Source organism: Ooceraea biroi, chromosome 11 (genome assembly GCF_003672135.1).
Source record: "Ooceraea biroi isolate clonal line C1 chromosome 11, Obir_v5.4, whole genome shotgun sequence".
Taxonomy (NCBI): Eukaryota; Metazoa; Arthropoda; class Insecta; order Hymenoptera; family Formicidae; genus Ooceraea; species Ooceraea biroi.
In genome coordinates this window covers 7264797-7290129 of record NC_039516.1, presented here as the reverse complement: position 1 = coordinate 7290129, position 25333 = coordinate 7264797, and the positions used below count along the sequence as shown (strand labels likewise).

General features: G+C 39.6%; 2 protein-coding genes across 3 annotated transcripts; both read right to left on the bottom strand.

Annotated features, from left to right (window-relative positions):
* Positions 1-326: 326 nt before the first annotated feature.
* On the bottom strand, positions 327-20422 carry LOC105275805 (myosin-VIIa). 2 transcript variants are annotated; one of them, XM_026973629.1, is made up of 28 exons: positions 20044-20422; positions 19707-19920; positions 16237-16283; positions 11334-11447; positions 10637-10783; positions 10321-10505; positions 9904-10025; positions 9573-9829; positions 9113-9278; positions 8875-9005; positions 8384-8779; positions 7833-8213; positions 7605-7760; positions 6902-7495; positions 6432-6641; positions 5837-6211; positions 4704-5744; positions 4141-4385; positions 3708-4068; positions 3513-3631; positions 3056-3452; positions 2795-2977; positions 2461-2662; positions 2234-2362; positions 2043-2139; positions 1868-1965; positions 1608-1777; positions 1272-1478 (listed from the first exon to the last, which is right to left on the bottom strand). In XM_026973629.1, the coding sequence occupies exons 3-28, from the start codon at positions 16252-16254 to the stop codon at positions 1272-1274; spliced, it is 6501 nt and encodes a 2166-aa protein (XP_026829430.1). In that variant the 5' UTR covers positions 16255-16283; positions 19707-19920; positions 20044-20422. The 2 variants fall into 2 exon arrangements, with proteins under 2 accessions (XP_026829431.1, XP_026829430.1); XM_026973630.1 differs by lacking the exon at positions 19707-19920 and having other exon boundaries at positions 327-1478.
* Positions 20423-20989: 567 nt separating this feature from the next.
* On the bottom strand, positions 20990-25304 carry LOC105275808 (WD repeat and FYVE domain-containing protein 2). The gene is made up of 7 exons (XM_011332921.3): positions 25036-25304; positions 24386-24527; positions 24108-24313; positions 23770-24009; positions 23558-23696; positions 23212-23411; positions 20990-23135 (listed from the first exon to the last, which is right to left on the bottom strand). Exons 1-7 carry the CDS (start codon positions 25194-25196, stop codon positions 22997-22999), a joined length of 1227 nt encoding a protein of 408 aa, XP_011331223.1. The 5' UTR covers positions 25197-25304; the 3' UTR covers positions 20990-22996.
* Positions 25305-25333: the final 29 nt, after the last annotated feature.

The following is a 25333-nucleotide window of genomic DNA, read 5'->3' as shown; positions in this document are numbered from 1 at the left end:
TCCGATCCCAAATTGGACGTACGAAATTTTTACAATTCGTAATTAATTTTGTCTTGATTTTGATTGAATTTTGATGTCAATACATTTAATACTATTTAACAAATTTTAAGACATTTTAGTAAAGCAGACGGCTCTTTTTAAACAAGTATTCCATTTTAGCGTGTTGCTCCTTTCTTTTTTACAAGAGATAATCGAAATACCGTCATCCTCGAGAGGAAGTGAGATAGTATCACCTTGGGAATGTCTTCCCGAAGAGATCTGTTGGAAAGGGGGAATGCCGGTATACATTCCATGGGAATTTACCCACGATTAAGTCTTGCACCTTGTATGTCGAGAACATGATCGTCTTTATTCACAATTATAAAAGCAAATTAAAAATAATTACATTTTTACACGAACCGTTTATTTCGACATTATATTCTATAGGTGTACAAAAATATAATAAAACAAATTAAAACATTTTCTTTTTCCTTTAGATATATTGCACTAATTTATATCTTTACGTCCAACGTGATTGTTTTTTAATTTGTTTTTACGTCACTTAAGAAATAATCGATTCGTGTATAGACAGATAACATTTCGATTTGCCAGATTTGCCTTTGCAGAATCATTGCATAAATGCGTTATTCTCATGAAAAAATTATGCTTAGCCGCTATTATGCCCGTGTTATATTAACGCACGAGAGTGTGCATAATTGCTTTGAGACAATAGCATGAGTCTGAGCACAAGGTCCACTAATAACATTTAGAATATAATAGAGGGAATAATATTTTACAAAGTTGCGGTGAAAATCCTAATCGTAAGTAAATCATGTACAAATCGTTCAACTAACAACTTGTCTACATTTAAGTTGTTATTCCCCTTACATCGATTATCGTCAACCATAAATTAACAGATAGACATAAAAGTGATTAAGTATAACGATCTCGATGTTTTATAATATAAATTATACTATTATAATATTAATGATTTCAAAAAGATACTTGTGTAAAATTACTTATGTTATGTATAATATAACGTGAAGAACGCGAATTTAAAATAAAAGTTTGAATAATTTCTTGTCGAGTAGAAACAGATTTGTCAAATCGTCAGACAATATCACACGGATCAGTGATATTACGGACACAATTGAATTGTTCTTACGTTAATGCGTGTACACACATTCGTAAAAGATCAAATTGGAAATTATCGTCCTGTGATGAGCATCTTGTCGAATACATAACTTACATCCAATCGTATTGTGAAAGACTGCTTGAAATTATTGCTTCGTTTATTTGATTCGTATCGTGCGTTGCTTGTTCATGTTCGTGAGCATCAGCGAGATATAGGAAGTCAAGAGATCGTCCATCTTGTAACCCAGCGAGGTTTCACACAAGAGTTTCGAGCCCCGCACGAGGTTTCCTATCGTCATGTGAAAATAAGTATTGCCGGACGACCAGTTGGAGATTCTTGTAAAAGGATGTGTGATCAGTATGTCCTAAAAATACATAATCAGATTATAGTTGAAGTGATTAACCACGTATACAACTCGATTTATTAGCATACCACTCGAATTCTACATGCATTTCTTGTGAAGGAAAAGATGACGTAAGGCTATTTTTGTTACCTTCGACTGAGGATGTATGAGACTGACACCATGTTTGTTGATGGCAATTAATAATAATTCGGGATAATTCGGTTCTGTGCTTTGTTTCACCTCGAAGAAGGCGGAACCGAACGTCGGCCACCGATAAACGATCTTTAGGAATGTGATTTTCCCGTCTTCCGGACTCATGCCTGAAACAGATTACGTTTAGAAGAATTCAATCATTTTTCAAAAATAGTTTGTTCTCGTATAAATTTAAATTATTTGCCCTTTTTACTTACCAGCATCTTGGTTGTAAGCGGCGATTATCGATCTCTTCCAATCGTTAGCGCTCTGTATCTTGATCAAGTCACCGGGTACAAGTTCTCTTAACATTTGCCTGAAACCGGAAGAAGCATTAAAGCAAAAGGTAATTTTCTAAGTGAAATATATTTCTTTGTAATGTTAGAAACTTACGGAATTGCTTGCAATTCTTGTTTGCTCTCACCGAATCGCACCCTGTATACTAAGGCTGCCAATCTCGACGCTTCTTCCTTCGTGCATTTGTGATAGCCTGGACAATTAGTAATAATAATATAAAGTAATATAATTTATAATTATATTATGTGTTGTAAAGCAAAAGTTACTACTACTAAGTCGGTCATTACCTCTTAGCAACTTGGGAAGTTCTTGATGGAAATGGAAGATTAAATCGGCATTTCTATCCTTTCCGGGAACTGTATTTGTCCAAAGCTTCTTCATGAAGAAGACTTGATATGTAAATTGTGGTGAGACACCTGCATAAGTACGGTTAATTGACATGAAAACACGTAAGCGTATGAATATACATGTAGAAATTATGGTAATTTGTGCTGTTGAATATTGCAAAGTATACCGTCTCGTGATGGTCTAGCTTTCCTTATCCAATCGGTCAAGTGTCGTACGAAATCAAAGAAGAAATCGCCTTCTGGGACAGAAATAACTTTGTCAGCGATTTTAACGAATAAACTGAAGCCTTCGGCCGATCGTAGATTGAGTCTCTGCGCGATGTTCTGGCAGAAGTCCTTTGCTCTAGTAGACGAGTCAACTTCGAATGCCTATAAACGAAAAGTACATGAACTTTTATATATCACTTTTACATCACGGAGTCACGTTTGTCAGATCTAATAAAGACAATTTCTTCTTAACCATGTTCGAAAGCAGTGACTAATGTCAATCAAGATACATACCTCGTCCGTGTCGTCTGGGAAATAAACTTTGTGGAATATTTGTGTGGTTTTATGCTGTATAGCTTCCACCTCCACTTGATGCGGTGGATACTTGCGTTGGCCGTTGCGCAGGGTTTTCTGCAGTCTCTGCAAAGAGTCTTGTGATATGGGATGGCGTCTTGTACGCAAAAATAACGTTAATTCCTGTAATGAAAGATTCAGTTAGAAGTACATTTTCTAATTTTCAGTTGATAAAGTTGACACAATTCAATGGAGACGCACCTTCAAAAGACTCTGACTGCAGGTAAATAATCCGGTTGCCAACCACATCAACTCCCATCCTCGTTCTTCGCTCATTCTGTTGCGGTTATCGGTGAGCTGCTTCATAATCTGGCAATAGATCTCATCCCGTAAAATTTCATTCTTCAATGGCCCATCGAAGATGAGATCCGTGTACTCATTGCCGACGCGTGGTCGCTTCGTTGGCAAGTCACCCATGTACTTCAAAATGGCATTAAATGCGAAACAGGCTTCTTCGGCTAGCTCCTCCTTTGACACGAGTTTCTTCAAAAGAGGTTGTTTTATCGGTTCCCTAGAGTGATGCCATAACTCGTCCGTGTGACCACGTCGCGCGGATGTTAAAGTTAGTGTCTTGGACATCGTCCTCTTTGGTGGTGTCCTAAAATTCATTGCAGCATAAATATCGTATGCGCGAGTATATAATTATATCTCTATTTACCGGAAGTGATCGATTGCATATTCAAGAAGAGTATGAGGCTTGTCGCGAGAATCAACGCCATTCATTTGCTGTGGATAGAGTCTGCGATTGTTCTCTGTACTTTCTATACTGAATAACGCCTGAAAATGATGGTCAACGAAATTAGAAGCGGAAGGATAATGATTTAAATGACAAATTATCCGTGTGTCGACATACCAGTATGTCGTTCGGTGGTTTCGTTAAGGAAGGCAGCACATAAACCGTTTCCGCCGGAAAATCCCCCTTCTCGCCGGTTCTTTCGCAGGTTCCGACGCACCATCCTGAATTGAGCACCGTCTCGCCGGTGCTCTCGTCCTCGAGAACAATGAGGTCGCCTTTCTGAAAGGTCAGGAACGACGAGCCCTCGCCCGGCGCCTTGTAATCCTGCAGAGCTATGACGAACTTGCTGCGTTTCTTCAGCCCCTCTAGGAAATACACCACTAAATCGCGGATGTCTTCCGCGTTCGGACTCTGGAATGTGAATTCTTCTCCCCGCACCGTCGACAAACTGAATGTTTGCGTAAACATCTTGTTCGTTCTGTGAAAGCAGTTCGAGTTAGAATTTATCTCATGTAAACTCTTGTAAACTTTTATTCGTGTAATTACGTACTTTTGACTAGATACGGTGGTAATTTCGGGGAAGGATAGCTCTAGGAGCACCTGCTCCTGATCGTCGACGACGTACACTCCGGTCCAATTGACAGCTATAATAACATCATTTTTCGGAAGATTCGGGCCCGAATTTCTGTAAGCTTCGTAAAAACGAGAGAACAGCAAGGGCCACTTGAACTTTGCGTAGCCGACTATGTCCTCTTTGACGCGTAACGCTGGTACTTTTTCTTTCAAGTAGTAACTCTGGGAACGAGATGGGATGTCAGGAATATCAACTTGATAAATTAATTAATCATGTATGATAAAAATTATATTATGTATTATAATATGTAGTTTTAGCCATCATTAATCTACAGATGTCATAGTTTTATATTTAAAATTTTTAGATTATGCAGCAAAATTTAAATGTTAAAATTATTATTCAAGACAATCTAACAATTATTTTTCTGTCATAATTTGTTCTATGCATAGGATACGCATAGAAGAGTTGTATAGTATTTCAATTCTTTTCTACGAATAACAAACACAAAGTTATTATATCTGACGATGAGAAAAACTCACTTTTTTGTACGCCTGCAAAACAAGATGTCCCCATCGATCGATCGCTTTGTCAATTCCCGTCAGGCAATAATCCGGTATGTAATTCGGTAGAAGAGTGTACAGCCTGTCGACGTTCATGTCGGTGTGGTACTCTATATAATATTGCTGCGCCGCGATCATCGCGAGATCTTCTTCCTTGTCGCATCGATACTCGCCGAACTTGACACCGCGCACTACTTGCTGATAGATCAGGTTTGTCGCCACTTGATCCTCGGTTGGTTCGTGCCACGGTGCGAAGATCTCTTTCCTGAAGAACAATCTCCATGGCGCGTTTCGCTCTTGAGCGCCCTGTTCCTTGGCATACTGCTCACACTGCGAAATCGCGTCCATCACGTGGTCGCCGCCGCTGCCCAAGGACGACACCTTGTCAAACAAGGCGATGTACAGAGAAAAGCCGAACTGGTCCCTTAGAGAGATCTTGTCGGATAGTTGATTGCACAATTCCCTTGCAGTGGTAGCCGAATCGGCCAATAGAGTCTTTGTGTTACCATCCATAAAAGTGATCGGCAACATAATCGGTTTCTTCGACTTTGTCGCTTGAAGCTCCAGCCAACTCGGTGGCTGATTGCGAGTGCCGTTGTTGAAGGTTCTCTTGAGCCGATCCTCGCAGTAAGGCGCGTATCCGGGCGGTCCTTCCCGGATAAAGGCTCGTAGATAGTTGACAAATTTCTCAGAGGGCGCGAAACAACCGACGCACAGAGACAACAGGATCCACCCGCGCGCATGCGATGACTTGGACGGATTATTGGTCAGCTGCTTGCAGATCTGACAATATATTTCGTCTCGCAATTCAGCGCGTAGTATACCATGGCCGATGATGAAATGCAGCTTTTCGAGGTTCGATGTAGGTCTGGCTTCTAACCAAGACTGATAGCTGTCGGCAGTGTACTCATCTTCTTGCAGTCTCCTTCGCACGTCCTCGCCTAGCTTGTTCTTCCTCTTCAGAGTTAACGAGACCAGTTTATGCCTGATGGAGCGTGGTTTTTGCTTGAGGAAAGTGTCCTGGAAATGTATCTTGCTATATTAAAGTTGCTCTATTAAAGTTAATGTATTAAATTAAAAAAGTGAAGTTGAAGTTTAAGAATAATACGTACCGGATCCATGCCCATCATCTGAGCCTCTTGAAATTCCTTACTCCTTATAAAATTTCGTCCAAGCGTCGCTGTTACTTTTGACATCACCGAGGTCGTATCTCTGTCCATGGTATGGAATCGCGGCTCGGGTAAATCGCCCGTAAAACGGAGTATAGTTATCCAGAGAGCCTGAGCGGCCAATTGATCTCCCTGTGTGTGTAACGGCAACAGTGGATGCTTCAATGGCTTTCTCGAGTATTGATGCGTAATATTGCCCTGGAAGTACGTGGCCGCGAATTTCTGGAATTTAAATTCGGACAAGTCTTCCTCGTCTTCCGAAGCCATCTGAACCGGACTGATTATCTCCTGTTGATCAGCTTTTGGTGCAGGAAGATCCTGTAACAAATAAAATGTATACATATATTCTATGTAAGAAAAGTTTAAGTTTTGAAATACTGTTATTAAATTTTATTATTAATTATTAGATGAACTATATAATTTTAATTATTTTATTTTATTTTAATTATAATTAATCGCTGTTTTTGTCAATCAATTCTTTACGATCGTTTCAAACTAACTTTCAACAATATATAAATACCAATTCGTTATAACTTACGTTAAACACGGACGTTTCCCTCGCCGGAGTCGGAGCCTCGCTGCTAGAGTCCGGCAAGAAATCAAACATGGCTTCTACTAGTTTACTATCATCGACTGGTTCATCTTGCTTTTTAGCCGCGTCATTAATAAGATTCTTCTTAATTTCCATTCGTCGCTTATCTTCCAGTTCCATCTCGATTTCTTTCCGTTCCAATTCCTGCATACGCTCCTGAAATGTATGTGTAAATGTCACAGACCTGGCAATAATTACGTGACTTGCTGAACTTGATCGACATAGCAAAGTTCTTGTTTAGCTTAATTCATGTTTATGTATAAATATGATCTCGCTACTTTTTGTGCCACTAGTTCCGCACGCAGTGAGCAGACAGACAGCCTGTATGTGTGCTTGACATAAATTTTCGTGTCTATCTTTGTAATATCTTATGAACGTAATGACTAATGAACGTAAGACAAAGCGTTTATATTTACCCTATAGTTTTGCTCTGCTATCTCTTTGGCTCGCTTATTGCCCTGATCCTTCAGTTCGCGTTCTTCCTTCTTTCGGAGTCGTAGCGCTTCCACGTGCAGTCGATACTCATACTTGATCTTCTTGTATCGCCTCTGCGCGATCAGTCGTCTTACGTGTGCCTGTATCTTCACTATGGCCCACAGTTTCTTCCGATACATCTTACGCACCAGATGACCTCTGGCTCGTGCCTGAAGCGCGACTATGTGACCACGCAGGTGCCTGAACCTGTGCGACAACACGCGCGATCTGATGAGCGCCTGCAGCCGCATGTAACCGATTCGCATGCGTTTGTATCGCTGACGTTGCGCGTAACCCCGCCAGTACTTCTGCACGATCATCGCTGCCGCCCGCATCCGTAGGAACCTTCTTCTGTAAACCCAGCCGCGAATGTTGCGTTGTAGTATCAGGATCTTCCGCGTCAATACGCGATCGCGCTCCTGCTCGAGGAATAAATCATGAGCGTCCTTGAGGAAGACCTTGGTGTGCCCGAATTGGTAATCTGACCGACCTAACACCGCGTGGCAGATCTTTGAAGTTGCCGTATGACAATCCACCTTGAAAAGTTAGAATAGCAAGTACACGTAATTAATATAATTAATGTAATGGTATTACTAATAATTGTAAATAAATATGCAGTATAATAATTTAATGGAGAAGTAGTACCTTGTGCGCGGGTGGAATACCCGAGATGAGAAATCGATATCTTTCCACGAATTCGGGGAAAGAATGGCGAATGGGGTAACCAGCTCGGCGAATTCTGATCGTCTCCATCATGCCGGAGTATCTCAATTGTCGGCAGCAGAGGCCTCGATCGAACATCTACGATTAAATGTAGTTGCGTAAATGTAAAACTGTTACGAGATTAAATGAAGTAAGCATCAATGCGCTTACCATCGGTTTTTTATATTCGTTCGGTTTAATACATCTTATGAAGAAGGGTTGGCAGCTAGATAGAGTTTTCATGAGTGAATCCAAAGATTTCTTGAACTGCGTCGATAATGTGGGGGCTCTCTTCCTGGTTTCCGATCCCATGCCAATGTCCTCGACGAAACAAGCTTGGAGAAACTTATTTGACGATATGTGAATAAGTTGCAGCAAATCTGCACTGAAAGTGTCCCTGTTTTTCTCCAAGAAACTCCTTGTATCATAAAAGACCACCCCAGCGAAGTGATTCAAGCCGAAGGACGTGTTAATGTCCGACTTAGGCTTCAAGTAATTCCTGTGACTGCCGTGAGTCTTGTGGATTTTCGCCAACATGGTTTGATCCGTACCCTGGAAATTTATTATTATTAAAATTACGGTAACAAATTATGTATATATCTCTTTTAAAGTGACGACACCTCTTCGAAAAGATCTCAATGTTTTTTGCTAAAATAACTTCTTCTAATTAACTTATGATAGTTTATTATTAAAAATACGATTAAAATTTATCATAAAAGTACTTTTGGAAATTTCGATTCCTCGTCAATAAGTGCCATGATGTTGAGCTGCTTGATCGCTATCAAATCTAAAGCATCCTGATTATCGACGAACTCGATATGTTGCCAATTGATGCCCTCGTGATTGTACTCCTCTTGCTCCAATTTGAATATATGTTGGACGAAGAACTGCTGGAGATTCTCGTTGGCATAATTGATGCAGAATTGTTCGAAGCTATTGTGATTGAAATTCTCGAAGCCGAAGATATCCAGTACGCCTATAGCGCTACGGGAGTTGTTCTTCGGTCTGTATATGGCCTCGTTAATTTTCTTTACAATGTGTATAAATAATCGACCGTATATGCCTTTCACGAAGGCGTCTCTGATATCGACCGACTGATCCCTCGACAACGTGGAAACCTATATAAATACAACATAAATAACATAACGTCTCGCAATCGGCATGACACGTCGTAGTGGTACTGCTATGGCCTTATTGGCAAAAGGATACCTACTACTGTCTCACCGTGCGCGAATATAGTTCTGCGAGTGAGCGCGTCTATTAAGGACTGCACTGGCACTCCCAACAGATATGCCACCCTTTGCACATTCGTTTGTTCCGGTATTTCTGTAGCATCCAAATTATCTAAAAATCACAAACGATTAGATGTGATTCAATTTCAATTATAAGATTGACGGTGAATTTGTTAAGTTTTTCTTGCACATATAATTATATATAATTCGATTTCATACCTACGACAGTAGCCCTATATTTTATGTTGCCCATATGTAACAAAGCAGCGAGTAATTTAAGCACTTCCCAGATTTCCACGTCGGAAAATAGTAAAACCTTCATAGCTGATCTTATATCGGCGAATTCGGCCGCGTCGTCCCGCCCTTCGCAAGTAATGCTGCCACCCTGAAGAGACATAGATTATTTATTTTCTCCAATATAGAAATAAATCTTTGCGATCTTATTAGTTCACTTGAGTTTACTTGATTATCGCATTCCTTTTTAATCATCTTGTATCGAGATCGAGAGATATGTTGTCTTTTATAAACTGAAATATTGAAATAAATGCAAAATACACGAAATTTAAATTATTCGAAAATGGTCAATAATCTATGCGGCTGGAAACAAAATTTTCGGTGGAAGATGTTATACATGTAATATATATTTCTTTAAAATTTAAGTATGTGATTTCTCGCTTACTCCTGTGAGATATTTATATGTAGATGCATCGTCGAGCTCGAGCTTCTGCTTTTCCTCCTTTGAAAGGCCAGCCAACATGCAGTAAAAAATGTGATAATTCCTCTCATCCGAGCTTTGCGATACAATCCGCGACTTCTCTAAAAGATACTGCTCTATTTTGGCGCCTTCTATCACGCCATGTTCGTTGAAGTGGATATCGATATACTTGCCGAAACGAGAGGAGTTATCGTTCCTCACTGTCTTCGCGTTACCAAAGGCTACACAATAAAATGTTCAATAATCGATCACAACTTGTCTGTAATTTAACGCATGAAATTATTATTAATTTTACCTTCGAGTATCGGATTCGCCTCCAAGATCTGTTGTTCGATCCATGAATGTTTTCCGCTGATTGCTGCTAAATATTGTAAAATTAATTTCGTACTCTCTGTCTTTCCCGCTCCGCTCTCGCCACTAAAATAACGCCACGAAAAAAACATAATTTATATTTATAGTTTATCTTATAATTGTAATCAGTTTCACAATAATAATAACATAAACAATAAATAAATAATTAAATAATATTCATAATTAATTATTCTGCAAAGGAAAATCCATCTTCCGCCTCCAGACTCCATTTACTCAACTTGCACAAATAAAAAATATTTAAGAAAATAAATCATCGAACGAGTTCGATGAACTCGTGCAATGCACGAGTTGTCTATATAACGCGTACTTGATGCTACGTGTAGAAGGAAGTTTTTCGTACCTAATTACTATACACTGCTCTTGGCCATATCGGTTCATGTGCGCATAGCTATTATCACCGATGGCGAATATGTGCGGCGGCAGCTCCCCAATTTTACGGTCCTTATATAGTTTGATTTGCTCCGCGGTATAAATAGGCAGTATTTGATATGGGTTGACAGCGACCAAGATGGAACCCGTATATGTCTGCAAGCATCGTATGACGCATCATTATGTTTGCTCCGGGATTCAGTTGAAGCATCTGCATTTTATTGACTAATCGCGTTTATTGGTTCATTGCACCAGCGCGCCTATTAAACGATTTCGATAAGACTCACGTAAATGAGATTCTCATTGTAACGTATTAATAGATTTCGCAGGATGCCCGCTTCATGGAGGTCTCCCAAACTGATCATATCTTCTACGCCTTGCACCGAGGTGGCATGCATTGCCTTTATCCGTCTCTCCGGCGTTAGCCATTGTTCCTGCCAAGTTATTTGTTCATCAGTGGATTGCGCAATGATGTAAAACGATTATCGATATACACACACACACACACACACACACACACACACACACACACACACACACACACACACACACACAATATTAGGTCGATGCATAAGATCTTGAATCGATGAGTGGATCGCCTCAAAAGATGATTCTTTCTTTCTTTAGTACATTACACTGGATTAAACACTGGGACACTTTACCTCAATTATGTTTATCGGAAGACATTAATCGTAACACTTTAAACTGATAAATGTATTGATAACGAGATTTAAATCCCGAATTAATTTTAAACAAAAACAGTTAAGATAAACAAGTTTGATCAATGCCTATGCTAATAAAATGCTATTACTATAGGGAACTCTTTAAGACCAAGGTTTTGTTTCTCAAGTCTGTAAATCAGTCTTGTACACACACCACTACCGATACGCTACCGCGGATCTCTCTTGCGAAATTATTAACGATTAGATAAGGAATTTCTCTCAAGATATGCGCATAACGATTCTATGATGTGGACGATTTTACCTTGTTGTCGTCGTCCTTTACTTGAATACGCCTGCCTTCCGCCGAGATTACTCGCGCTCCGATCGCGACGTCAAATTCCCTTCCTGAGATTGGTTCGATCCATATGTAATCCCCCTGAAATATCAAGATTAAAGTATACTTGCACAGCTCTCTCATTCGTCAAGCATGCGGCTGATTTAATGCAAATCGTGCGACTTTCATGAGCACATTCCTCTCCGGAGCGACAGTGAAAAATTCTCATGTATTCGCACGAGACAGAAACATACAATGATTCAACAGCGTGTGTGATCATGATAACTGATAAAGCTGATTATCGCGCGCCGTCGCGATAACCAGGATAATTGCCGTAATTACATAATGCAGCTGCGCATTTCTCCGACAACAATCGTCATCGGGTTCGTTTTGTCACGTGGCGTTCCCGCCGCTGCGTAACTAACTATCGCTTTCAGAATTGGAACGACTAGCTACGTTAAAGAGAAATAAATAGCAGGCGTGCCCCAGATTGCTCTTGTCATTTTTCTCAGCATCCGTAGAACGTAGCGAGGACAGAGCATAAAAGTTTCCACCCGTTCCTACGCCGGTGCGTCCACGCGCGTGCGAGTGTGACCCAAATAATTGTCGAAGGTAGTGAACGCGTTGTTACACTTGGACAACTTGGCGGTATCTTAGACAACGTTAATGAATCAGTAACCGGTAAGTGATCGCCGGTTACTGATCGAGCAATCCGGTTGCTCCGCCGTGCCAATTTTTCTGGCAATGAACTCGTCCGGTTCTTGAAAATCGCGGACGCAAATACGCAAAACGAGAAATCTCAGGCTCAGGTGAACCGCGAGCTGTATGGAATCCGCATTAACGCCGAGTATTAAGTCTAAATTGAGTTATGGTGTACCGTTGTAATAACTGTACGCCTTGCCATTCGGCGCACGCGGCACGAAGACGCCGCCGTAATTTCGTGTTACTTCACGCAATGTACTTTTCTTTTTTCCGTTGTGTGACGTTGCCGTGAGCCGATTGCCGATCACCGGCTTATCCAACTGTCTCGCTCATTAAGTCAATATCCATAGTTCCGCTTTCTCCCTGCTGTTTGCATTCGCAATTAGATTAGGGGAACACGCAGGTTCCTCGCGTTCGTATCGAGTTCATACATGTACCTGCTTCCAGCTAATTAGTTCAACTGATTACAGCACTGCTTCTTATAGAGACAATAAAAAAGATAAATATGCTTTACAATTACGGAATTTATGTCGGAAGAATTGAAGATGAGAAAGGAAACTGTGCTAATGCAATGTGCTAATAGAAAATAATATTTTGTTATCTCATCAAATTATGAAATTGCTCGCGTATATAACTTATATAACTTAAAACTTAAGATGTATATTATATAGAAAAATAACTTCTACAATGGATTAGCGCAGAGTTTGCCAGTATCGATCGCAGAATGTACTTTTCGTTTTTTCTGCTGCTTTGTGTGTTGCATGGGGAATGAAACGTCGAATCGAAGCAGGTTTAGCAAGCGTACGAAAGTAAAACTGCTGGCCAAAGCAGAAGACGAATCGAAGCGACTGTTGTTTCGAGGCGAGGAACGGATGAGCTCTCCCGATGTTCCGGTGAAGTGAACAATCGGGACGTATCAGGTGCGACCTCCGTGTTCGTACGGATGTATGCGAGTTCTACGCGGCACACGAACGTGCCACACACACGAGCAAACGGTGCACCTCGCGCGCACCGTTGCAAACGGTTGCAGCACGCGGAACTGCCGCGCGGAGCGTTTCGTGGGAGTTCGACGAGTCTTTAATGAAGCCGGAGCAATACCTGCCACCTTGCTTAACTCAATTGCGCTGCCGGTCGCGATTCATGGGTGACGGTTATAGAAATCAATCCTGAATGAACGTAACGGTCAGGTAAAATTTATTTATTTATTTATTTATTCTAGTGGCCAAGATCGTTGGAATTAATAAAAACTTGTCTTTTTTAAAATTATATTTTTTTAAAAGCGCTAAATGTATGTACTTGTTTCTCATTTCTTTAAAAAATGTTCAATAAAAGGTGTGATATAAAAAAATTACTTCAATCGTGGGCAAAGTATAGCATAGTTGTATTTTAGATATAAACGATATGAAATCTAATAATCGAAGATGCTTTCAACTAATCGATGCGTGCATAAACGCTCTGTTTGCCGCTCGCGAGTTGCTTGCGCGTGCTGGTGGCGCGAAACGCGAGCGTCTCTCTTGATTTAATTCTATTAATATCGAAGAATTGAAGTTAGCATTCAGAGAACACGTTTATTTGACCATATCAAGTCCATTCTCGGATTCTGGTATCATTGCTTTTTTTCTAAGCAACCCGATATCAGTTCGATATTCTTTTTCTCGTATGTACTTTTGCTTTAAATTTTACGTGCGTGTCTCTCTTTTGTTTTTATATTTTTATTCTTCCGCTCATTTTCTTTTTCTTCTTTCATGCATATCTCCTTAATCCTTTTACTGTGGCGCACTTCAACCAAAATTGCTCATTGTGTGCGTGACGATATTTGATTATGCGATGATGAAGCAGATGACCGAAATTAGGGTTAAAGATTTTGTTTTACAATGGTAGCACCCCATATAAGAGATGCTATACTTATGGGATACTTAAGGATATTACGTAAAACTTTTGAACAATTAACTAAAATCGAAGCTATTTTTTGACACGCGCGCGTGCGTATGTACGAAAAACCCATGCGGATTGTTTTAGCAAAATTCAAATACAAAATTTTATATTACTTCTTTATAAATTGCAAAGTTTTGCGTTTGAATTTTGTTAAAAAATTTTGGACGGACTTTCCGGTCAATCCAATATGTCGTACGCAGCAAAAGGATTAATGTCTTCCCTCTTGCATTGTTCTCATTTGATTTTGTTGAAATATTTCTTGCCGTATTTTTATTTTCTACCAAACTGTTGTTCTTAAGGGAGTAATTCCGGAACAAAGTAGAATTCCACTGCAACTTTAATTCGTTCCGTCCAAGTTAATGGATCGAGGCTACAATAATCAGCTTTAATTTCCTTCTACGAGACGATAGGTAACGATATGATACAAGTATGATAGAAGATTCAAACGCAACATTCCGACAAACGAGTCATGTCCCGTTACGTGACGGCTGCCGATTTCGCTTACCGAAGGCGATGCACAGCGTACTCGCCAAGTGATGAAGGACCGTTAACTACGCCTAATTAACTGACCATCAGTCTCGAGATTTATATACTATCATACACGTCGTCTTGATGAGCAAGAAAAGTACACTGTCTCGCGTACTGGTGCGTAATCATTAGCTGAGAATGTCGCGCGCCGCCATTTCTACCATGCGTTGCAATTGCTTTCTTCTTTCCCTTTTTCTTTTCGTTCCTTAAAATGGGCTCTTAAAAAGACACCAAGCCTGGCACTGTCCACAAGTCCAATCCAATTTAAGCACCTAAATGGCGATTAAACAAATTAAACATATATTTATGGCGGCACAACATAGCTTGCCGTATATTAATTTTGTAGCAGAATAGGTAATTGCTTTAGAAGCAAAACACAAACTTCTCGAAAACATCGCTGCAATATTTGCACCGCCATGTAGATGCGAATTTTAATGACCTGATATCTAAACTGATCCGTAGTGATTGTCTTTTTTCTATTTAATCTCCAAATTACCGCGAAAGATCGACGTTCGATTCCTTGCTTCGCTCTTCGATTTTTGCATCGGCTACCGATTGCAGAAATGTAAACTCGGTTTGGCATTTGGCGCGATGCGTGCACGTGTAACATAAATTTCGCGTAAATGTGACGAAGCGGGACGAAGAGCTGCCGGTAATCGCAGCCTTTCACTTACACGAGAAACGACCTTCCCGTTTACATCGCACGGATTTACTGACGTAAGGAAGCCAATGGACCAAATCCTTTTGATTTCTACAATCGTTTTTCACACGCGACAGCCGTCGCATCGCAATCGCCAATGTTACCCTGGTTTCTTTTTCTTCTGTCTTTCTTTTCTTACGGCGCGTCTCGGTCGTCATTGCGCTACTGCTCGCGATAATGTTAAGTGCATGCGTGCAGATAGCTCGGGACTATCGTCATCAATTTGAACGTATATGGAAACTTTGTGTAGATATTTTACGCACAAATGTGCGATTTGTTTTACAAGATGTACAAAATGAATCAGAAACTTACTGCTTTATATTCTTGAAATTTTCCGCAGTAATCACAAGATTTCTGATTTCAATTAGTCTTCCCGTTCCATTGCGAATAAAAATGAAAACATCTACGATATTTATTTTTCAAAATTTTCAATCACACAAATTCTATTTTTCATCCTATTTTTAGAATCTCTCAGTTCTTTGATTACTTATTATGAAATATTTTTCTAGCCCTGGACAGGCAATATCATCCAGAAATTCCATCTATACGATAACGTGACACAAAGAATGATTGGAGAAAAAAAGGAAGTTGCGCAAATAAGAAACACTTATTCACCGTCCGAGTGACGAAGTGACCACGTGGCATTACTTAGCGGTACATCATTGTTTACAACAAGGGAACACGACAACTGCTGTTCGGTTATTTTCACTCGTCACAGATTCCTACTGACCGTGTTTGAAGAGAACGACGAGGAAAGCGGTAAATATAATGGATTAAGCCGCATGAGATTGGCAGCTGCATGCGGCTTCATCGAATTTACTTAGTTTCGCTACTCGACTGATCAGCGCATTCACACGCGAATTTCTATCGCTTTTCACTCGCAATACCTTCGCTGCACGTTCGTCGCAGTACACGGTTGAAGATTTTCGAGGCAGTGTATGATTTAATTTTATGACAAAACAGTGCATGATGTTTCGAATCGAGTGGCACATAAAAATACGAAACATAAAAATTAGAAAAACCTACCCGTGTGACGATGACCATCTCTTAAGTCGTGGTTGTCGGCACTCCGCCTGAAAGTAAGAAAAAAGACAACTCATTACATTCAGCCATGACTGAAATGTATCTATGTAATTTCAGATAATGATAGATTAAGGACGTCCCGTCTCCCCACGAAATTAGGAATCTATATGTATTGTAAAAAAGTCTTGAGAAACGTGACGAAAGTCGCGCTCGCGAGCCCATGAGAATTCATCGAAGTTATGGGAACCGACAGTACTTGTTCCTCGTGAGTCCGGAGAATCTGACGGTACACGTGTACACGCGTGTCAGTGCATCTATTCCGAAGAAAAGCACCTCGGCATCACGTCGGTGATGTCTGGTCGATCACCGTTACCGTCGTGGAAGCGGCATAAACCTGTTCGCAAAAGTAGGTTAGGCAGTTTGTGCCGGTGAGCCATACGGCCCCGAGATCCATCGAGAATTCTCTCGAGATCAATCTCTCTTCTGGCATACTCATTGGTTATCGCCAATGTCGTCGCATACGAAAGGGCCACAACGTACCCGAAGAAAACGTGATGCAAAAGACTCTCAAAGTCTCTTGTGACGTAATGCCTGGTATTCACGTGGATCGCAAGGTAATTTAGAAAATAACGTGTGCATATTTATTGTACATGAATCGTAAAATTTCAAGCATTTTCTCTGTTGAGCTAACTTCCTCCTATGTGAATTTTCGCACATTTTAGTCAAGAAGAATCGAGGTTTATGATTTTACGTGAACCACACATAATAAGCATTTGAACGTCTTCCCACAACAGTTACTTTTGCTACGAAAAAACTACGTCCAGAAGGCTGACCGATTTCTGTGACGTCTGACGTCGAGTAGATTGCATTGATAAAATTTATCGAAGCGAGAAAAGTTTCATTCTCTTTCTAGTAGGCGGGACCGATCAGATGCACCGATTTGTGCTTCTTAGTACAAGCAATATATAATTTAACAAGAGAAGCCAGTGATTGAAGAATTACTGTCTGTAAATTCAGCCTCAATATGTAAAGTATTCATTTATCATTGTCGACAATCCGTGCAAGTTGCCTTTGGCGGGGAAATCGAATATTTTAATTCAAATAAATGCGTGTCTGTAATGCTTATTAATTAATATTAATATCTCTTTGGCGGAGAAATCGAATATTGTAATCCAAATAAATGTGTCTGTAATGCGCTAATTGTTTTCGTTCATCTGTGAGTATTATTGAAAATTGTTCTATTCGGGGAAAACCTTGCAATTATTTTATTATTATTATCAGTCATTATTATAGTTGTTATAGTTATTTTATTATAGTATCAGTCCGTTGAATCTGTGTCAATTTATAATGTTGCTATTGTATGCTTAAAAGTCTGATAATTTTTACAACCAAGTTTTAATACAACAAGCAATTTCTGACGATACTAGTGTGTTTACATACAATATTGGACATTTATTACAAGTGAATCGTATATTGTATTGGTAAAACTCTATGTTATTCTTCTAGAGAATTTTACTTAATTATTATTAACATAAAATCAATATTTAAAATAAAATATTTTAAAGCCAAATAAAAAATCCATTTATGTATCGTATGTCTGATACAAAATTTAAGATGGATCTAAACAAGTGGCATCAGTTAGGGAAAATTGTCATAATTGTGATGCATTCCATCATGCCATTAAACGATAATCAAGATTCTTTGCGATAGCTTCTCTAATTGCTGAGTTTACTTATAATAACTTATGTGACTCATCCCTTTTGTCTTTCTGTGTGCGCGCGTGCATGTGCGTTCCAAGGAACATGAAATGTAATCAATATATTCACTTTTCATAAATACTCACTTATCATAAATTCACAAATTAATGTAATCTAAATAAAATTATTAATTACGTAATAAAAAGAATTTTTTATTTGGACACTCATAGAAAAGAGAACCGGTAATTCCGTATCATATGCTTGTACTGCAACGGAATCTGACAAATCTTTTTATAATCTCTCTAATGTTAATTACAAAAGTGTTGCATCACGTCACATGCTTGACAACTCTCGTTGTTTACGCGATCGCAAGTGTCCTGTCATTCGACGCAAGTCGCATTTCAATTTCATTCTTCGCGTCCTGTTCCGGTTGTTAACGGTGTGAGCGTCACGGGACTCGGCAATCTTAAACGTTTACTTTATCGCGTCGCTAATCAGAAAAATCAAATTCGCGCGAAGATGAATGGAATTATGTTAGTACACACCCACTGTCTGATATATACAGCTTGCAAATGTATTAATCATCCCCACTCTCCTTGCTGGACCGTTTCCCTCTCCCTCGAGGGTTAAAATGGTTGATTTCATTTTACGTGGATCGACACCCGCGTCTCACCGTGAACTTGACGCAGATGCGAGCACGGCAGTGTCTCGCAGTCATTGACTTTGAAAATATCTCTGGAGAACGGTCAGTGGCGTAGCGCGAACGAGAGACTTTAACGGGCGATCGAACGTGGCGCGCGATCAGCGTCGAGGCAAGCTCGCCGTGCATAAACTTGTATACAAGACCTTTTATCGCACCCTCCTCATATAAGAGTCCTTAGAGCAGCATTCATTAATATTAAAAATTAATATTATATAAAATAATTTTCTAACTTTATACAACTTATTATTATGCTATTTATCAATTCGTCGCTACGTTACTTTGATAATCTCCGGTGATCGAATCACCACAAATTTAGTGAGAAAATCGATTTACCGTTCGATGTATGATACTGGATAAACGATTACGGAAAGAGAGAGACACCAATGTAGCGCACTAGCCTGAAGATTCGACCGTTTTATCTTGTCATCGTACTTATCTCTTAGTACTATCGTACCGCCTATCATGCGTGACATGCGTATCTGTGCGTATCAATCGGAATGATACACCGCGCGTTTTTCTTTACTAACGTCACAACGGTCTCAACGTCCATTTAATTTGTGAACGTGATGATTACCGTGAAACGTGCAACACATAGCACGCGCTTAGTATCCATGTATACGTATATGCTTACAATTAGTATAAGTGTGTAACTACTTTTTCCACTTTACATCTCAAACGTAACCTTTATATTAGACGATAAAGACTTGAAGGATTTACCGTTAATTGCGGCGCTGGAATAAAGGCGTGATCGCGGGCAATTTAATTATGAAAATGATTACAGATAGAAATAAATATAAATGTAATAAGTAGTTACGAACATAATCATAAAAAATATTATGGTTTTTCGTACAACTAATAAAAATTAGGTCGAATTAAAATTATTTCGTTAATAATCGTCACTAACTGTGAGATCTATTTGCCGATGTGCATGTAATATAAAATGCACATAATGTGTAAATATATAAAAGATTTAATATTTATTTCAGAATTTGAAACCATAATGTCACGTATTAAGTTTCCCGAAAAGCCGCATTCAAGAGCCGGTTTCAAAAGCACAAGCCTATCATACAAACCTCGAAACATCCGAGGTGTTTAAATTCTGACTAGCTGGAAAAAAAACTCCTCCTCCTGCTCTTTTCTATTGTTAAATAATCCCCGAGTACACTTGGTTCTCTGCACGCTCGGATGGTTCGGACTCGGCGCGTGCGTTTATCATCGAAACCGAATCCTCTTGCGCGCACTTCCGCTTCGATCGTCCAGGATACGCAACGTTTCCCGGAATAATTTCTGAAACAATCCCGATCGACTCTCAAGATCGAACCAACAAACCAACGAGAGGAGGAGGAGGAAAAGGGAGAGGGTGCGTTCGTCCCCGTGTGCTCGTGAATCGCGACTTCCAGCGCGACGTACCTGTTGCGAGTAACGAGAAACACGACGAGATCGGCTACGAATCGGCGGCACGCTCCATTAAGGGGCACAACACTGGCACTATAACACTTCCGACGCGGCGATTCCGAACCGCTCGCTTCTCATATCCGGTCCCTTCTCGGGGGAATCGGCTCTCGACGACAAGCGAGTGAGCGACCGACCGACCGAACGAACGAACTTGCGAGCGAGCGAGCGCGAGACACGCGCTGAACGATGAACTTCAAGACTAAGCGAATAAAGCGTAACGGATCGGCGAGCAGGTAAGCCGGTGCGGGTGACTCGCGGTACCGTGGTGGCCACGAAGAGCAGCAATCGTCGTCGTGGTCGTCGCCGTTCCGGAGGACGGGCCACGGTGAACCGGCACATTAACACGTCCGCTCGGCGAGCTTCGGTTCAGATCGGGTGTGCCAGGTGGAAGCTGGCCAGGCGGAGGAAGGAGGAGAAGGTGGAGGTGGAGGTGGAGGTGGAGGTAAGGCCGCGCGCGCTCTTCGGGCCGCTTCGTTCCGTCCCCACCACCAGGCCTCGGCTCCGCTCGCACGTATGCGGAGCACAGGTACGCGCTGTGACCGACTGACGGGTAGTCGTGAGGTCCGCCTATCGCCCGGCCTGTCAGGTAATAGCGTAACCGGAACAGCCGTTCTTGCTGTGAGCGCAGCTACCCGCGGCGACCCTTACCTGTCTTGTCGGCAGTCGTGCGATGATCAAGGCAATAAATTGATATATAATTAATGAAATAAAATCTTCCACTTTTTTGAACAATCGATGAAATGAAAAATGAAAGTTCGAGAAAAAATAGAGTTGTCTTCACGATTAGTTTCAGCGTAAAGCTGTATTTTATCAGTTATCGCATATTACGATTTTGAGCAACTTATCAGTTGGATCTTGATCGCTCTCGTGGAATAAAGAGATATCGAAGACAAGGTCGTGCGGTCGTTTTACATTGAAAATATATTTTCATTTATATCAATCCGACGATACGTGAATGCGATACATACACATATATAGCTTTCTGTCGCTTATTTTTACACATTCTTCGTAAGTTACACGTATACCGTGTCTCGCGATAACGATGTGGCGACGATGTAGCGCATTGTTAACATTTGATGGTTTATCTCTTTACGCATACTATTATGAATGGATAATCGTTCGCGTGATTGCTTGGTCGTGTAACGACGTTAACGTTTATAATAAGAAGCATGTGTCCGTGTACGTGTACGTATGTGTGCGTGTATATATACACACGTGTTTCATATAGGTGATATACATACATTTTTTTAGCAAAACATACAAAAATGCGATAGATACTTGTCGTATAGTATTTTCTAATCGAGCTTAAAAATGGTACACTTGTATCTAACGTGTAGTTTTTCTGGACCGTGCGAATTACATTCGCACTGTCCTGCTACTCAAAATGCAAGGATTTATCCTGCGAATAAATCTGTATGCATTCTGATAACAAGGATGATCTCCCCTACAGCAATTGTCTGTTGAAGAACCGCAGTGCAGGAATCACATTGACGGTGTCGCCATAGAATAGTTAGACGTATTTTCAGGTACAAGATATGCATTTTATATACATCGACTGAGGATGGAAAGAACCGATAAAACAACTGCATCCCTCGTGGTGGTGTACGTGAAGTAGCTTTTAAACGGCATTATAAAAGCTATTTATCTACAGATACTTTAAATTCTATGGAAGCTCGTTATCACTACGATATCCTTTTTTTACCGTCATCAACAGCTTTCACTTTTACATTTCACAATCACTGAAAATCGTTATCAGCCTGCAGTTCTACGACGAAACCACTGCGATAAAAGTAACATTATTTACTCGAGGAAATAAATCATATGATTTCATCAGAATAAAATATAAGAAATCGTTACGTTTGGGTGAATTAGTTTTGCATAACTTGTACCTATTTATTGTACTTGGGAAAACTCTGATAGTCAACAGAGTAGCCACAGTTTTATTAGCAATGGGTACTCTCTTGTCCAGCTCGTTTTCATAACACGATATAATAATATTAAATAATCATGAGTTATGTAACAAATAGGACTAGGACTTAGTACAAGGTATGTCGCTATCTTTTTTATCTGCGAGTTAATGCAAAAACAGTAATTAAGAATATTTATAGTTGGAAATTTGTGTGTAAAAATTACTAGTAGTTTAATAAGAAGAAGTATTGTTGCAACGAAATAAAATTGTAATTTTCAATATATTTTAGCTATTTTTATCAAATATTAGATGAAATACATAAAATAGTTGATCCTTATACTACCGTCGAGCGCTGACTACTAGACTCTTATGATTGTTTTTTTCGGAAATATAGTAGAAACATAGTAAGTGAATAATAATGTTAAAGATTTTGAAATTTAACAATAATTGTTTAACGCAGGTGAATGCAGTATATAACAATCATTTAAAAATTTGAAAAATAAACGATTCACTTCAACTTGAGACATATGTCTCCCAATTTACTACAATACTTGCATAAATGTAATATGCGTAATTATATCTGCATTGTGGCTAGTAATATAATTTAAGCCAAAAAAGAGCTTCGTATCTTTTACGTACACTCAAAGCCTATCGTGTACGCGTAATCAGATATGATAGGATAGTTTTAAAAAGAATTCCAGTGAATTAATATACTTGGCGCTGATATCTTGCGAATTAATATTGATGTTTCATGAGGAAAATATATATATATATATATATATATATATATATATATGGATTAAGCATGCTACAGTTATCACCGATTGGTTTATCGTAATGTCCTAACGGGAGCGATACGCCGTTATGTAACATACTCTCCATTGGACATAGTTACACACAATCACAAAAATAGGTTCCAGAGTATTCTCCTGGTTACGACGATACCTCTGTAATTTGATTCGCATCAACTTCGATCATTGACGTGTACGTACGTGAAATTCACTGAAAGAGTGCGGATACATCCCAAATCTTAATAACGCGATCTTGGCCGATGGTCAACAATCTTCGCCTGGCGACGTCCAAATCCATCCCAACGACGCTGTGCTTGGCATCGTGGAAGGACGCCATGGACGACTGACTGGATAAACCGAGAACGAATAATTGGATTATGTTTGCTTCTCTGCAAAACATTCTAAGCGAAAGTTTCAACTTACTTCTCGGATTTCAGTTGTATATGACACTGATCGCAGACTCTTACTTCGAACTCGAAACCCATTGCTGGTATCGGTATGCGCTGCGATGTGCAGTGTCCACACAACGCGCGACCGCAATAGCGACAATGGTGCTGTCTCAGTCCCAATTGTCGTTGATCCATCATTGCTTTTATGTTCCAGAAGAAGGGTCTTCCACATGCCTAATTTTATTAATTATATATTTATTATATTATGTATTTTAGAATATAATGTTGCAAACTCGGTATGATTTTCAAGTAATTTTGAAAATCACTTTGCACAAACGTACACACACAAAACAAAACACATTTTTATTTTCTATATATACCTGACATATGTCGGACTCGACCCACGTTGCAGTTTCCTTTCTATTTGCTTCCATATTCCAGCAGACGATTACACCATCCTCGCCTCCAGACAATAATAAACGATCGGCGCTTGCGTAACATAACGCTGTTACTTTATTGCTGCAACAATTTCAAATGTGATAATAAAAATAAGATATTTCTAATATACAATTATTCTTATGCACAAACTTACTGATGTCCTTGAAGTTCATAAGCGGTGCCTTGACGACCTCCAATATCCCAGACAATAATGCTCTGATCAAAACTTCCGGAAAATAGTAACTGTTTTTCAGTATCCCATGCCAACGTATGAATACTTCCTGTATGTGCTTTTAACGTAGTAATGAAGTTAACACCATTATTGTCCAGCTTCAACATTGCTATCTGTCCAGAGTAATCTCCCACAAAGGCATGTTTCGACTGAGAATCAAATCTGTGTGCATGCTAGTTAAGATTCTTACGTAAAATGTATTAAAAGTTGCTTCATAGAAATGTATTTTATTTACAAAGCTAGATTTTGTGAAAGGATACTGCAGGGCGGTATACCACGCGTCTGTTTGATATGATCCTAGCTTTTGTCCTGTCTCAGAACTGTGTAATTGAAATAATTTGTCGCGACCTATACTCAAGACCCATTCAGATTCCGGTGCAAGAACAATCCCTGTAACTCTTCCTTGATGCGCCAGGTAATCACGCATAGCTGTCATTCGATTGTAATCTTGTTCCAAAATAAATTCCTATAATTTGCAAGTTTAATATTTCACAGTGTATCATGTAATTCTAATAAAAGTAAAAGTAATCTAACATACATTTATACTTCCGTTATCCAAGCCAACAAACAATTGCCTGGTTTCTACACAATAATGCATGGAAGTAGCACTTGCTGGCATATATTGACAAATGCTAGGCCAATAATGGCCAGAATCTCGCTTTAGCCATACTCTAACTGTCCTATGAAAAGGAAATAAAAGCAAAATTTAAAATTAAATTTTATAAAAATCAATATATTTAAAAAAACCTTAAATTATTGATAATAACTAATAGAACCATGTACATAGAAAGACTTATCAGAAGATATAGAAGCTTATCAGAATCTACTCTTGTATGTTATAGTCTTGTTTTTTTTATTATCTATATGATAAGAATTAATTATACTTTTTATAACAAGAGACATATATATTTTTGGAAAAGACACATAAAATTTATTGTTATGTATTATCCGTCTGACAATTATTGTGTGGTCTCTTTAAATTTATCACAATACTCATATTTTCCACAGATATCACGATATGAGTGTAAGACAGTAAAGTCCATGATTCAAGGTGTGTCCGCATAGTTACAGAATTGTGCACAATTTTAATATCGAGACAAAATTAACGTGAGAAGTATGTCGAGAAAAGCACGGAAGATTGTCACATATTGGGAATATAGTTGCAGAGGATTTCTGCGAAACGAGTACCTGTCATCGCAAACACTGATTACACCCTCTTCTCGTGGGATAATGATAGCGGCATTAACGTCGTCACTGCAGCCTTCCAATTTCGACAGCAAGACCGGCTTGCGGCTGCTGCTGAATTTGTCGTGATTTACTCTCGTGGTTGGCTTTATTTCCGCTGCCATTTCTTAACCGCGCGAACGTAATTTCTCAAATACGATTGTCATTTGACAGTTGTCAGTCTTCGGTGCTGACCGCGACTCACGTTACGAAGATAGATGAGACGCCATTACTTAAAATAAACTCTAGATTTGGAGCTAAA

Excerpts from the sequence above, each read along its gene's own strand:
- LOC105275805 (XM_026973630.1), bottom strand. Across the intron at positions 4,386-4,703 it reads TTTTGCAGGCGTACAAAAAA|AGTTACTACTTGAAAGAAAA; the intron begins GTGAGTTTTTCT and ends TCTCGTTCCCAG. Across the intron at positions 3,632-3,707 it reads AACCACCGAACGACATACTG|GCGTTATTCAGTATAGAAAG; the intron begins GTATGTCGACAC and ends CATCATTTTCAG.
- LOC105275808 (XM_011332921.3), bottom strand. The coding sequence starts at position 25,196 with ATGGCAGCGGAAATAAAGCCAACCACGAGAGTAAATCACGACAAATTC. Across the intron at positions 24,314-24,385 it reads TGGATAACGGAAGTATAAAT|GAATTTATTTTGGAACAAGA; the intron begins GTATGTTAGATT and ends TGCAAATTATAG. Across the intron at positions 23,697-23,769 it reads TATGAACTTCAAGGACATCA|CAATAAAGTAACAGCGTTAT; the intron begins GTAAGTTTGTGC and ends AAATTGTTGCAG.